Raw genomic sequence first — 13,267 nt, forward strand, 5'->3', positions numbered from 1 at the left:
CAATATTGTCATCTGGGGACAGATTCAGTGATTTCTTATTCTGGAGAGAAATCTGGGGACAGATTCAGTGATTCACCATATCATCTCACTCAAATAAACAATCAATCATGTATGTTTTTTTTTCTTCAAACAGAGAGAAGACAAGCTAAACTTACAGTAATGACCAACAAGAGGTTCATGTTTCTGCAACTCGTCCGCTCGTTGCAAGTAAGGCAGACTGGTTCGTTTGGGTTCGACATGGGTCCTCCTCTCTCTCCCTCTCCCTCTCTCTCTCTCTCTCTCTCTCTCTCTCTCTCTCTCTCTCTCTCTCACATTGTAGGGCTGAGCAAAAAACCCGGATCCGAAGAACCGAACTGAATCCGATCCGAAAAACTAGTACCAAATCCGAACTAAAATTGATTAAATATCCGAACGGGTTCAAAATTTTGGTATCTAAAGAAGCAAAACCGAACCCGACCCGAACAGAAGTATCTTGGATACCCGAATGTAACCGAAATAGATTTATATACCTAAATATATTACTTATTTTTAGATTTAATATATATTAAAAACATCCAAAATATATAAGATACTTTAAAGTTGTATAAAGTACTTGAAAATATACATAAATAGTCAAAAGTAAATGTCTAAAATAGCTAAAATATATTCAAAACACCAAAATGCTTGAAATATCTATTGATTTTCTATCTAACTATTTAAATCAAACCAATTTATATGTTAATTTTAGGTATTTTGACATATATTATACAAATTTATGTGTAATATATTATTTTGATTTATAGATTTTGAAAAATTTTAAGCATATAATGAATATTGAAAATTTTAAAATAATTTAAATGGGTTATCTGAACCTGAACCGAATCCACAAAGATCCAAACCGAACCCGAACCAAAATACCTGAATAAAGCTGAAATCTTTAAACCCGAAACCCGATTAGATCCGAAGCGAATCCGAATGCCCACCTCTAGGTTGTAGAAGACAAGTAGACAACCAACCATTAAGTGTTCCTAATTTGGCAAAAACGATGTCGTAACACGATGGGTCGTGAAACGATATCGTAACATCTGTCTTACATTATTCAATTGCACACATCTTTAAGCATATTACGATTTGACCCATATAAATTATATAATTGCAATTAGAACCCTAATGTTTTTCTTTATTAAACCGGTCACTTCAATGTATAGTCATTCTCCCAAAGGCTTGGAAGAAGAAGAAAAAAGAGTCGATCAATAATATAGAGACGTAAAAATCTACGCAACATTCTACTCTCAAGTGTTAGTTAATACCAAACTAACAAAATGACAAGAGAATATTATCATGGTGAAGAAGCTGGAACTGGGTCAGGACAAGAGACTGGAGGAGATGATGCAGCTTCCTCTTTCGAGATGGATACTAGTTTCGAAGGCGAAGTCAGCTTGTTGAGACTGTCTCTTTTGGACTTGCTTCCGTTTGAGTTCATTGATAAGCGCCTAGGCGTTTCGTTAGCCCCTCCTCCTCCTCCGTTAGCTCGTGTTCCCACCGGTTTCTTGGCACTCACGGGTCTCGCAGGGCTAGGTTTTGACCCAAAGGCTGAGTCTTGCTCTGTGTGCGGCTGTTCTTGCTGCTTCTTCTGCTCCTGTAAAATAGGAAACGGCTACGTCAGTTAGGGGTTTCACAATCAGATGACTAGAGTATGAAGAAGACACACCTTCAGCCTCCGCTTCTCCTCTTCTCGTTCCTGCCTAAGCATAGTGTACTCATCTAGCATGGCTAGTAGAGGAACACCATCGTACTCAAAGGACATACTGTTATCCTCTTCCCATGCCCGGGTTTTAGCAACCAATGTGTCAACCATTGCTTGCACAAAACAAAAAGATCATAAACTCTTGAGGTCTCAGTTTGACTCAAAAAGATGATAAGAGAGACTCTTGCAAGTTACCCGTAATCTTGCTGACAAGAATCCTAGCTTTCTCAGCTCTCTTGAGATTCAAATGTGCTCCTCTGCTTGCACTATACCTGTTCTGATCCTGTTTTCAAAAAACAATTAAAACGTATAATCTTAAACAGGTGTTGTGTGTTTGACATTGTTATGATCCTCTCATTGCATTTACCCGGTTATAGTCTTCAAGCCAGCTCTCTTCCTCACAAGCTGACATCCATTTCTCGACTCGGTCCAATATCTCTTTCCTACTAAACGCTTCTTCCTTGGCCTTTGCTATCTGGCTATCCATCTCAGCTAGCAGCTCAGCAGGTTCAGTGTTTCCAGCGTCAATCAATGACATGATCCTCTCGCGAACAACCTCAGGCTTTATCTCTATGTGAGCACGAGCATATATCTCCTCTAGCTCGGATTGTTTCTTGAATGCAATCTCCTTCATCCTGCTAGCTTTCAGCTTATCAAGCCTATCCACTTCCACCTCAGCCTTCAAACAAATGCAGTTACATAATATAAGCATTGGGTGATTGTCAATACATAACAAGTTAACAATACCTGCTCGATGAGATCAAGGGCGAGAGCACCAGCGACGGTTACTTCATGAACTGAAGCTGAAATGTAACAGGTAACATGGTTAAAAAGCTCTCTTTCCTCATCAGGAGTGTCCATCAGATTCCATAGTTCAGTTAGCTGAGTAGCTAGCTCTTGAAGCTGCACATAAACCAAGATTCATTACTGAAACATATGTCCAGACTAAACTGACCAACCTCATGTAAGAGAACTAACCTTCTCAAGTCTTTGCTTCTTATCCTCTTTAAGAGTCAATACAGTTGTAGCCAACCTTGAAAGAGTCTCATTGCTAATGCTCTTGGCATGAACACCATTTGCCTCATCTAAGCTCGGATGAACTTCAGTGACACTGCTCAAGAAATCTAAACCAAGGACGGAGCATAGATCATGCACTGTGCTCACAAACTCAAGCACCTTGTTCAACCTATCACTCTGTCCAAACACAAAGCAGTTTAGTTCTGTTCTCAAAACAAACAAAATCACCAACTAATATTGTTACCTTCTCTTTCTGGAGCTCTTGGAGTTTGCTCTTGTAGTCATCTAGCCTCTTCAGAGACAAGTCAGACTCGTCAACCACATGAGGCCCATTGCTCAAACCACCAGCGATCTCTTCACAGATCTTCTGAATCTGTGACTGCACATCAGAAAACTCCCGGATCCTTTCCTCTTTCTGTTGCCAAAGCTGTTCAAGCGCAGGTGCTATTGCAGAAAGCTGCTCTTTGATCGTTCCTGAAGTCTTATCTGGCTGCAACCAAAAACAAACACACATCTAAATGACTCTACTCATCATCATCTTTACCATTTTTCTCCATATTTTAGAGACGTGGGAGCACAACTTACAATGCCGATGTAGCTTTTGTCCCCAAGAGCGGTTGTGAGATTGGAGAGTTCAACATTGGCATCAGACAAGGTCTGAAGAAGCTCAGCGCGAGATTTTGCGGCAAGCTCAACCTTGTGCTTGTAAACGTTGAGACACTCTTCCTCTATCTGGAGAAGTAGTTTGTCTCGTTCCTCATCGCTCTCACCAACTTCATCCCATATTTCCTGTTAAAAAAAGTTTTGTCTCCAATGAGTTCATGAAACCATAGTTTTCAAGTGTGCGGTCCGGAAAATTACCTGCAACTTCTGGAGTAAGGTGCCACAAGTGATCTCTCCAAGAAGAGGGTTTTCTGCTTCTGTCACTGCCATTCTTGTTTCCTGCAGAAAGCAAACACACAAAAAGCTTTTTTTTGGGTGAAGAACTGAGGTAAAAGAAACCAAAGTTGCAATCTTTTTTCGGAAACTAAACACCTAATCATTCTCTTCAAAGATGGAAGATTCAAAGCTAATAGCTTTCAGAAAGAAATAGAATCTTGAACTTAACAAGCTCAAACCCACATTGTTAGCAGGACACATGAAACAAGCACGATGAACGCTGAAACAAGTAGAAGCTCGAAAAGAGATGGAGATCTCAAGCTAGGACAATATATATCGAAAAGCAAAGCAAGAATCCAACATTCAAATTAAAAGAATCAAACAGTAGAAGATTGTTTTCTTTACCTAGATCGTTACTGGAAGCTAAGGGTTTATCTGGGTCTTTTACACTTCTCTTCAAGTAGATCTGAAGCTCAGAGAGAGATAGAGCTCAATTAGTACTATAGTCTCAAACTATAGTTATGGAGGTTGGGAAATGGGAAAAAGTGGGACCCACTTTACGGAACTCAATAATGAATTAAGAAAACAACAACAAAAAAAAAAAAAAAATGTGATTCCTCTCTTTTCGCATTATGTGCTGATGTGTGTACACCGAGCTTCAGGCATCGACTCATGTTCATGTCTGAACGTCTGTCTTCGACAGGCCTCATGGGCTTCGATATTCCGACCCAGCCCAAACAGTTTTGTAAGAACCATTCTTCTATCATCATGTATGGTGCCTCTTTACAAGACTACAGTGCAGATGATCCTAGACACCTCTATAGAGAGGGTTTTAAGAAGAGAGTGTAGGTTTATGTCACCCTGTTTTCAGTTTCTGTCCTTCTGGTTGTGTTATTATTAGACCATGTATGTATGCACAACCTTGATTTGTGTCTGAAAACTTATCAAATCATGTTTGAAAGAAGACTAAAAACAAACGGACACAGAAGCAGGACTTCCCTTGCAAGTGACCATGTCCAGCAACTATGGGAGATCTTTGTTCATCCGATGAATAAACAAACGACAAGAGAAAACTTGTATAACTCAAAAGATTTATGGACTTCTTTTTTAAGCATCAGACTCTTTCTTGTTTTCTTCGCTCTCTCCTCCCTGAGTAACACCAACCTCAGCTGGTCTTATCACTCGATCATACAGCGTGTATCCAGACTGCACATTTTGAGACAGATTGATCATAAGACTAATGAATATGCAACGAAGAGAGAAACAAAAGAGGAGGCTCGTATATTTAACCTTCAAGACATGAGCAACTGTGCCTTCTGGTTTAGAAGCATCAGGGACTTGGAACATTGCGTTATGTCTGTTTGGATCAAACGGTTCGTTGATAGGATCATACTTGTCCATACCAAATTTCTTAAACACTTGAGCTAGCTGTTTCTCAGTCATCTCCACGCCTTCTAAAAGGGTCTTTAACAGTGGAGCAGCAGAATCTTTCGAGGTCTCGTCAAGCTTTGAGAAGCTCTCTTTGACAACAGAAGAAGCTCTTCCAAGGTTATCCGCCACATCCAAAAGGCTCTTTGCAAAATTCTGCAGATACACATACATACATACATATATATTCTCAGCTGAACTATCATGATACTGATGCAAAAGTTGCAAACAAAGTTCTTTTGTAGGACTAACCTGTATGGCATACTTCTTGGTGTTTTCAGCATCACGCCTTGTTCTGTCCATTACATTCTCCATCTCTGCGTAAGTGCGAAGAACTTTATCTTTCATTAGCTTAATCTCTTCCTCCTTCACAGACAGTAGCTCCTCCTTCTCAGCTACGAGCTTCACCAGATCATCCTTCGACATCTCCTCATCATCATCACCATCACTCTCGGAATCTGATTCCGAAACTGCAGCTCTTTTAGCATCTTTCCCCGCAGAAGCTTTTGATTCTGAGTCAAGACCTGACTCGTTTGCCTCAGCTGTAGCTTTCTCTTCAGCTGTCTTGGACGCCTCAGTGTTGCTGTTCTCCTTTTCGTGTGATTCAGGCGTTGTGGAGGTTGAAGAAAGAGACAACCTTTGAAGTGAAAACGAATCAAGAGACACCTGAGCTGCTACAAGCTGCCATGAGATCAAAGAAAGCACTATCAAAATCATTTCTAAAGACAATGACTTTAGGGTTCAATTGGATAAACCCTTACAAAACCCTGAACGAAATTCGTTAGGAATCGTGAATATTATGGGTCAAAATCTAACCTTTTGTGAGAAGTTGTTAACCAGGGAGTGATACCGGCTAGTGAATATAGGAGCTTGGTTCCTCGCCGGAAGAGCGGCGGCGGAGAGAGAGGAGCGTAAGCCCGCGCTGCGGGAAACTCGCCAGAGAATCCTCGAGGCCAGCATCAGGGAATGCACAAAGGAACAGAGCAACGATCAACAAGAGAAGAGAAGAGAAGAGAATCGAAAGTTCACAGAGGTGCTTAGCGTGGTGAAGAGAGTTCTCTCTTTTGTATTTCTTTACGTAAATACCCTCACCAATGCACGGCGGTGGCTGGGCCTGTGAGGGTATTATCGTCAATATAACACTACGCGATTTTGAGAACCCTCTAGAATCAGAGGCACCCACTCACTCGTCCACCTCTTTAGACCAAACACATGTCCAGTATCGGGTCAACTACTTGTTATATCAAGCAACTTTCTGATTTGTGTTCTTAGTCCTCTTGGATGTTTTCAAAGTGCAATGGGATACTAGGAGATGAGCCACTTCACACTTGACTGATAGAATTGAAGCCTTTCCACATGTTCAAATGCAAGCAACTATGTACTTTGGGACTTTAACATATCAAGTCATACCACAAAACAAATTGCTTTACCATTCCGAGCTTTTACCAGTGATTAGTCAAGGTGCTTGTTTTTTTTAAAGCAAGCTTTTCAGGATGTTGTAAAATATATGTTTTGTGTAACTACTTAAAGATGTCATAGGCAAAGATTCAAAACATAAACCAAATGTATATCAATGTACTTCAATACTTAAAGATGGATGGCATTCTTTTTTCTTGAGAATTCGAGTTGGGTGCTTTGGTGGTGAAATGCAACTTGATAAGAGAAGGAAGATCGACTAGCTCCACTCGCGGCTTCCCAAGCAAAATGCTCTTCAGCTTTTCATCACAGTTCACCACATTCTTGTTCTTAGGATCCTTTAAAAGAAACAAAGAACCAATCAATCACACAATGATATAAACAAATAAAAAAAAAGGCTAAAAGCAAGTAACTAAATGATCAAATGTTCTAACCTGAAGATTGTTGGTCTTGATGTACGACCAGACACGCATGAAACAACCCAGACGAGAACTCTGGGACTGACCAAGGAAGTCACGTAGAGTAGATGGAAGATTCACAAGGTCAATCAAATTCCCAAGCTTCTTAGGGTTGTCAATTATTGCTTTCTTCAACCTCTGAGGCTGCATCTTGATTCCAATCAACTACTGAAATGGAAAAAAGAAATAAAAACGTTATTTTCACCACTGATTCCCTCTGGGGAATTTCATCGAACAGTTGGTGTGCAATAATAAGAAAGCGAAGCTAACTTAAAAGCTTACCCTGTAATTGGTAAGTGAAACTGAAAGCAGCAAGTCAATGCAAATGCAAATGCAAATGAGCTTAAGCTTTTACACCGTAACAGTGAAAAAGTTGTGACACTGGTGCGTTGGATAATCCTCGCGTCTGAAACGCTGCAGGCTGTGGCTGTGTGTGTGTGATTGAAGGTTCGAAAAAGACGATATTTTAAAAGTAATACGTTTGTTGGGCTTGTAATGATTATTGGGCCGAGAATATATACCCACGAGACTTCCAATTGATTTAGGATAATAGAAAGATCTTTTTTACAATGGATTTCAGCGCAGTCCCAGCCGTTGGATTAAAAATAGAATATTGACCGTCCGATAGATGCCCTACTTTATGGAAAAAAGAGGAATCCGATGCGGAAGTGCAAATGCGCGGCGAAGCAATTTTCGGAGTTTAATCAATTTTAATTTTAATTTTAATTTTATTTATAAATCTCTCAGCCAATCACTCTTCCTTCTAGGCCTGAGTGTTTTTAACTCAATCCGAAGTACCGACTTTAACCCGAATCAGAAAAACCGAAACCGAATCCGAACTGTTTTACAAAAATATCTGAATGAGACTTATGAGCTTACTACTTTGGAATTTGGTTATAACCCGAACCGAACCGAAATCTGAATTATGATCCAAAGATATCCGAAATTAGTTAAATATGTTAATGTTTTATATATATTAAAGTGATTTAGATATTTTAGAGTATTCAAAATATTTTTGTAATTTGTTTTATTTGTTATTTTGAATACTTTTTAGTTAATTTAGATAGTTTGACTAATTTTTAATTAGATTTGTACATAATTTATATATTTTGAAATTTTTTTGGTCAATTTTTGAGGTTTTTAAAAATATATTTTTGTACGATTTTAAACATTGGTTAAATCCGATCTGAACCGAACCCGGAAAGAACCGAACCGAACCTGTTCCGATAATAATTAGTAAAAACTGAATGGTACTTATGAGCATAACACCGAAAATCCGAATCACCCCGAACGAAACCTAACGGACCACCAAAACCCAGGCCTACTTCCTTCTTTTGATCTTCAGAACCTTCACTTTCGTCTGGGTTCTCTCGCTCACGAGGTTGTTCAGCGGAAGGAGAGAAGTAAAGATGTCTGCAACACAGGAGGAAGACAAGAAACCAGGAGACGGAGGAGCTCACATCAATCTCAAGGTCAAGGGTCAGGTAATAATCATCTCTCTTCCTTTCTTTTGTTTTCCTCTTGTATGTGTTTTGTCTGTTAGAGTTTCTGATTTCAAGGTTTCGTGTGTGTGTGTGTTTTAGGGTTTTATCTTCCAAGTTTGCTCCTTTCTGGTCTTGACATTCTAGGGTTTAGTTCTACTAATGTTAAGTCTTAGTGGGTTATGTTCTTTTGTTGGGTTTAGATCCGAAACCCATTGATGTTATTAGACCTGAGCAGAGTGTTTTGCTTGTTTTTGCGAACTGTTTATCAAATGTCTGAAACGGTTGTTTATAGAATTGTTTTTGTTGCTGTCTGAAGGTTTTTACAGTTCAAGAATGGTAAATTTGAAATCTTTTTTAAAATTGGTCATAATTTGGGAATAAAGTTAAATCTTTTTTTGAATATATGGCAACTTTCATTGTGAAGATGATGAGTATTGTGGTCTCCAGATTTTAAGTTTTTTTTTTAAATTGTTTTGATGTTTGGTCGTATGTGCTGCTTCACTTTATGGGAATTTTATTTATATGCTCAGTATTAGAATCTATGTTTTCTTTTCTTGAATTGTGTGTGTTTATGTGTATAGGATGGGAATGAGGTGTTCTTTAGGATCAAGAGAAGCACACAGCTGAAGAAGCTGATGAATGCTTACTGTGACAGGCAATCAGTGGACATGAGCTCCATTGCCTTCTTGTTCGATGGGCGTCGTCTTCGTGCTGAGCAGACTCCGGACGAGGTACAACACTCCATCTGCTACTAGGCTATCATTATTCCCTTGAAATTTTCCACTTCTCTAATGCTAAATCTTTGGTACTACGCAGCTTGACATGGAGGACGGTGATGAGATCGATGCCATGCTCCATCAAACTGGTGGCTGTGGTAGTGGCGCTGCTATGGCCTGACACACTTATCCTGCTTTAGTGGTTTCACGATTAGATCGTTGTGATATGAATGGTGGTGAAGAAGTAATCGGCATTAGGATTTGCAGACTTGTTTTTCTTCATGACCATTGTCCTTAGAAAACTAATATGGTTCATTGAGGGGTTTTAAAAAAAAAACCTTTGGTTGATTTTTATTTGAATATATTGGATCTTAATGTCCAAAACTATTTGCGCTTAAAGTTATCTAATCCCGTTGTCTAAATCTATGCGCTATCTTTTATCTGGTAAGATGTAAAGTGATGATGATGTTAATTTAATCAATCAACTAGATTTTGATCCGCGTTTTTATTGTTCTTTTTATTTTTATTATAAATATTTTTTATGTTATAAGATTAATTATTTTTATATAAGAAAATTTAATCTTATTTACAATTGTTTTGTTTGTACATTCATGTGTTAGACATAAATACATAATATAAAAAGTTGCATATTTATACTCATAGAATTAGTTTTTAAGAGTTTAATAGTATGAACTTTATTATGTAGTAACTTTTACATAATTTATTTGTTATTAAGAAATTTATTATATTTTTTAAAAAAATCCCTAATTAAATCTAATATGCAATCCTTAATCATACAAAAGCTGATATCAATTGAGATTATGGAATAGCTGACGTGAGTACTCGACCAACATATTAACAGCCATTTGGTAAATTTTTTGTGTGTTATGGTTTGTCAATAAAGAGTTTGGTGAAACCAGTAAAAATAGGGTATTCAGTTTTAGGAAAACACATGCATCATATTTAACCGTAACTTTCTAGATACTTTGTTTCAAAATATAGTTAATATTGTTATTTTCCTAAAGTATCTTTAAAATATTTGATTAATCATAAAAAGATTCTGATTGGTTGTATTTATTGTGGCCGAAATTTATTTAAAATAATAAAAAATAACGATGGCAATGAAATGTAAATAAGTTGAAAAATTAAGGACAGGATTTCTGCTTTAGTAGTATAGATTATCTCAATCTTTCTTGTATGGCAAGTAATTAGCTGAAAACAAAAGATAATCGATCATCCACGGCTATAAACTAATCGAATTTAAACAAGATTAAACCATAAACATAGATCATCCATAACATAAACTTACAACCAAGTTTAGGACATAAAACACCCATAACCATCACAAAAAGAGCACTGGGAAGCTTCAAATGCAACTACCAAGAGAGTTTGCTTATTTATGCATTGTAAACTCTAATTACACATAAAAACCCACGAGGCCGCAGTTGTTCACTGAAGAACAAGGCACTCAGAGGCAATCCCGTTAGTGATCGGACCTCCAAGGGTTCGGTTGCCTGTCTGGTTAACACTTCCACTAGGTTGAACTAAGATTCCTTCAAGCTCCTCCTCTTGGTTACTACAACCTATGGCTTCAAAGATGAGAGCATTAACCTCCTTGAACCTTTCCTCTGACAGAGAAGCTTCTGCTAGTAGCCTCCATGCGTTCTCCTCCGAAGCTCCTTCGTAATCCTCTTTCCTCTTCAGCACCATGTGCCCACTTATCTCCCACACAGCTGGGTTCACTTGCGTTTCCAACAACTCGGGGCTTACTTCACCTAAAGCCTGCTTCTCTGCGTAACACTGTAATTTTACACACTCAAACTGTTATTTACTTTGATACGATGGATTCAAAACCCAAGTGATCAAACTGTTATACCTGTGGCATCAAGAAGATCTGCCGTCCAGAATCAGATATGAGAATGTTGAAAGGGATGTTGTTGTTCTGGAGGCAAACACAGGCATCTGAGACAGTATCAGATAGGTCTTGCATAGAGCTTCCACCTTCAAAGAGAAGACTTCTCACAGGGTAATTCACAAGCTCTGAGATTTTCACACCACTAACAGTGGTTATCATCTTCTTTGAAGGAGCTTTCTCTAATGGGAAAGGCATGGCCAAGTAATAAGCCTGAAAGTGAAGATGGTTGATAGTGGCGAAAGCACCCAAGCTGTTGTAACCGAGTCTGAAGTAAGGATTAGCTGCCTCTGCCGCCATGTGAAGTGCAAGCAAAAGGCTTTTGTGGTCGATCCTCTGAGGTAGGCAGTCAAGAACGCGAGGGATCAGCAGGACATGGCCATACTCTATTGGACTAACCTGTTATTAAAAACAATAAAGAATTAATCTTTTGCTAGACAAAAAACAAGGCAAGGTCTCTGTATATATTAATTACATTGACGGCAACAACACTAGGAGAATTATCAGCGTCAAGAGGCATGCAGGGGAAGAACTGAGCTTCGCAATCTTCACCAGCTTCAAACTGGAAGAGCAACTCTTCTTGACCAACTTTAGTGAAGTTGAACTTGTTGCCATCAAAAGACTGCAAAACCTTGTCCACGCGGAACTCGGTAGGCCTCTTCTTTAGGTGACGACCCTCGTTTAGCTGAGCAACGAATCCATAGTTCCCCGGGATCACCTAAAAACAACAACAAGAGAGACAATCTTAAGAACAATGTGAAACACAACAAGATAGTCTTCAGAGATCAAGCATAAGATAAAGAAAGACGCTTACTTTGGTTTCGCAGGCAGTGACATCGTAGCGAAAGAGCCCCCTATGGAACCTATCCTCCCACTAAACACATAACATTATTACAAAATGATTAGACTCACTCAAAACCAACATAATCTGAAGTTAGCTCTATGTATTATATGAGTTTACCTCTCCAAGGACAAGGGACTCCAGAAAAGCCACAGGAGGCTCTCTAGCTTCACCGCTGATCACAACCTTCTCTCCGGTGCCGGATTTTTCCAGTTTCTTGCAAGCGTACAACGGAAGCCTTGCACCTGAACAGGAAAAAAAGATGAATCAAACATGCAAAATTCAAGACAAAAAAAATCGAAAAGCTTTAGATGTAAGAAAGTACCGTTCAGACAGCAAGCTCCGAGACAGTTCCGTCCACAGCCGACAGATTCATCCGAAGCTTCATCCTTTTGGTAGTTAGACACTACGGTCGGAACCCTCTTGATTTTCAGCATTCTCAGGAAGAAAAAAAAAAGAAAGAAGAAGAAGAAGAAGAAACAAATCTAAACCCTAAAACCTAAAGGAAGAGAAAAGAGGTGAAGGAGGAGGAACCGCCTCCGGCGAGAAAGAGGAGATCGGAAGGGCTGCCGCCTTCAGACGGCAGAGCTCCACGTCCTCCGTGCGGCAAAGGGTTAGTCTCGATTAAACAACCCTCCTTGCGTACAAGATGGACATGAAAGCTGACACCCGTTGATATCCCGTGTATAGCCGTGATGCCCGATCACCAATTTTCGCCGGAGAAGATAAAACCAGACACACTCAAAAACAGAACACAAAGGACAGATCTTTCGATGTGTTGTGTGTTCCGATCTAGAGATTGGTTCCTTTAAATAGATAGGAGATGAGTGAACCGGAGATTAGTAACGACACAACTACATATATTTTTATGGAAATCTCTTTTTTTATGTGGTTGTCAGTTTTTTGCCAAGACGTTATTTTATTATTGAAATCTATTTTTTCCTTTGAAATTATTTTGTCCGTTTGGTTCCTACACTTGTACTACTTGTGCATTATGCAGCATTGTAGGAGATGGATTACATCCTTCCACAAGGCCCATCGAATAACAGGTCCTAGCCCGGCAAGCTTAACCAGTTTAGTCGGCTTAAGCGGCTAAAGATGGCAGCTCGACTCCAGAGTACTTTTAGCCGATCAGCTAAGCCGACTAAATACGCGCGGCTTATAGAGAACAGTACCAAGTCCCGTGTACTCGGCCTTTAACGACAGGGCCCAAAGGATGACACGATTAGGGCATCACGGACGAGGGCACTATAAGAGGGGATGAGGAGACAACGAAAAAGGGGACTTTTGGGACAGCACACACATAAGCGGCTAGATCTAGGGTTTCCTAATCATCTCTTTGATCCTGTTGCTTGAACCTTTGATCTTGTCTCCTTATTTCCCGTCAATC

The 13,267-nt window shown here is 39.3% G+C and overlaps 5 protein-coding genes across 6 annotated transcripts; 1 reads left to right on the plus strand and 4 right to left on the minus strand.

The window, feature by feature from the left end:
• Window positions 1–1,142: 1,142 nt before the first annotated feature.
• Window positions 1,143–4,163, minus strand: LOC106307506 (65-kDa microtubule-associated protein 2). The gene is made up of 10 exons (XM_013744486.1): window positions 4,028–4,163; window positions 3,605–3,685; window positions 3,329–3,532; window positions 2,988–3,233; window positions 2,705–2,920; window positions 2,474–2,629; window positions 2,094–2,405; window positions 1,922–2,009; window positions 1,691–1,839; window positions 1,143–1,618 (listed from the first exon to the last, which is right to left on the minus strand). The coding sequence occupies exons 2-10, from the start codon at window positions 3,674–3,676 to the stop codon at window positions 1,319–1,321; spliced, it is 1,743 nt and encodes a 580-aa protein (XP_013599940.1). The 5' UTR covers window positions 3,677–3,685; window positions 4,028–4,163; the 3' UTR covers window positions 1,143–1,318.
• Window positions 4,164–4,531: 368 nt separating this feature from the next.
• On the minus strand, window positions 4,532–6,103 carry LOC106308083 (protein GrpE-like). Its single transcript, XM_013745204.1, has 4 exons — window positions 5,867–6,103; window positions 5,303–5,731; window positions 4,913–5,206; window positions 4,532–4,828 (listed from the first exon to the last, which is right to left on the minus strand). The coding sequence occupies exons 1-4, from the start codon at window positions 6,008–6,010 to the stop codon at window positions 4,730–4,732; spliced, it is 966 nt and encodes a 321-aa protein (XP_013600658.1). The 5' UTR covers window positions 6,011–6,103; the 3' UTR covers window positions 4,532–4,729.
• Window positions 6,104–6,552: 449 nt separating this feature from the next.
• On the minus strand, window positions 6,553–7,352 carry LOC106308084 (upstream activation factor subunit UAF30-like). 2 transcript variants are annotated; one of them, XM_013745207.1, is made up of 3 exons: window positions 7,207–7,352; window positions 6,901–7,089; window positions 6,553–6,804 (listed from the first exon to the last, which is right to left on the minus strand). In XM_013745207.1, the coding sequence occupies exons 2-3, from the start codon at window positions 7,072–7,074 to the stop codon at window positions 6,631–6,633; spliced, it is 348 nt and encodes a 115-aa protein (XP_013600661.1). In that variant the 5' UTR covers window positions 7,075–7,089; window positions 7,207–7,352; the 3' UTR covers window positions 6,553–6,630. The 2 variants fall into 2 exon arrangements, with proteins under 2 accessions (XP_013600661.1, XP_013600659.1); XM_013745205.1 differs by having other exon boundaries at window positions 6,901–7,092.
• An 871-nt stretch (window positions 7,353–8,223) lies between these two features.
• Window positions 8,224–9,535, plus strand: LOC106309891 (small ubiquitin-related modifier 1). The gene is made up of 3 exons (XM_013747038.1): window positions 8,224–8,408; window positions 8,990–9,139; window positions 9,225–9,535. Exons 1-3 carry the CDS (start codon window positions 8,334–8,336, stop codon window positions 9,303–9,305), a joined length of 306 nt encoding a protein of 101 aa, XP_013602492.1. The 5' UTR covers window positions 8,224–8,333; the 3' UTR covers window positions 9,306–9,535.
• An 835-nt stretch (window positions 9,536–10,370) lies between these two features.
• Window positions 10,371–12,698, minus strand: LOC106312359 (GDP-L-galactose phosphorylase 1-like). The gene is made up of 6 exons (XM_013749855.1): window positions 12,203–12,698; window positions 11,998–12,122; window positions 11,851–11,910; window positions 11,512–11,754; window positions 11,001–11,435; window positions 10,371–10,924 (listed from the first exon to the last, which is right to left on the minus strand). The coding sequence occupies exons 1-6, from the start codon at window positions 12,312–12,314 to the stop codon at window positions 10,574–10,576; spliced, it is 1,326 nt and encodes a 441-aa protein (XP_013605309.1). The 5' UTR covers window positions 12,315–12,698; the 3' UTR covers window positions 10,371–10,573.
• Window positions 12,699–13,267: the final 569 nt, after the last annotated feature.

Source organism: Brassica oleracea, chromosome C8, assembly GCF_000695525.1.
Source record: "Brassica oleracea var. oleracea cultivar TO1000 chromosome C8, BOL, whole genome shotgun sequence".
NCBI classification, from domain to species: domain Eukaryota; kingdom Viridiplantae; phylum Streptophyta; class Magnoliopsida; order Brassicales; family Brassicaceae; genus Brassica; species Brassica oleracea.

Excerpts from the sequence above, each read along its gene's own strand:
- LOC106307506 (XM_013744486.1), bottom strand. The coding sequence starts at position 3,676 with ATGGCAGTGACAGAAGCAGAAAACCCTCTTCTTGGAGAGATCACTTGT. Across the intron at positions 2,010-2,093 it reads GGCTTGAAGACTATAACCGG|GATCAGAACAGGTATAGTGC; the intron begins GTAAATGCAATG and ends TTTTGAAAACAG. Across the intron at positions 1,619-1,690 it reads AGGAGAAGCGGAGGCTGAAG|GAGCAGAAGAAGCAGCAAGA; the intron begins GTGTGTCTTCTT and ends CCTATTTTACAG.
- LOC106308083 (XM_013745204.1), bottom strand. The coding sequence starts at position 6,010 with ATGCTGGCCTCGAGGATTCTCTGGCGAGTTTCCCGCAGCGCGGGCTTA. Across the intron at positions 5,732-5,866 it reads TTAACAACTTCTCACAAAAG|CTTGTAGCAGCTCAGGTGTC; the intron begins GTTAGATTTTGA and ends ATCTCATGGCAG. Across the intron at positions 4,829-4,912 it reads CAGTTGCTCATGTCTTGAAG|TCTGGATACACGCTGTATGA; the intron begins GTTAAATATACG and ends CAAAATGTGCAG.
- LOC106308084 (XM_013745207.1), bottom strand. The coding sequence starts at position 7,074 with ATGCAGCCTCAGAGGTTGAAGAAAGCAATAATTGACAACCCTAAGAAG. Across the intron at positions 6,805-6,900 it reads TCAAGACCAACAATCTTCAG|GATCCTAAGAACAAGAATGT; the intron begins GTTAGAACATTT and ends TTTCTTTTAAAG.
- LOC106309891 (XM_013747038.1), top strand. The coding sequence starts at position 8,334 with ATGTCTGCAACACAGGAGGAAGACAAGAAACCAGGAGACGGAGGAGCT. Across the intron at positions 8,409-8,989 it reads ATCTCAAGGTCAAGGGTCAG|GATGGGAATGAGGTGTTCTT; the intron begins GTAATAATCATC and ends TTATGTGTATAG. Across the intron at positions 9,140-9,224 it reads CTGAGCAGACTCCGGACGAG|CTTGACATGGAGGACGGTGA; the intron begins GTACAACACTCC and ends GGTACTACGCAG.
- LOC106312359 (XM_013749855.1), bottom strand. The coding sequence starts at position 12,314 with ATGCTGAAAATCAAGAGGGTTCCGACCGTAGTGTCTAACTACCAAAAG. Across the intron at positions 11,755-11,850 it reads TCACTGCCTGCGAAACCAAA|GTGATCCCGGGGAACTATGG; the intron begins GTAAGCGTCTTT and ends TGTTGTTTTTAG. Across the intron at positions 10,925-11,000 it reads AGATCTTCTTGATGCCACAG|TGTTACGCAGAGAAGCAGGC; the intron begins GTATAACAGTTT and ends GTAAAATTACAG.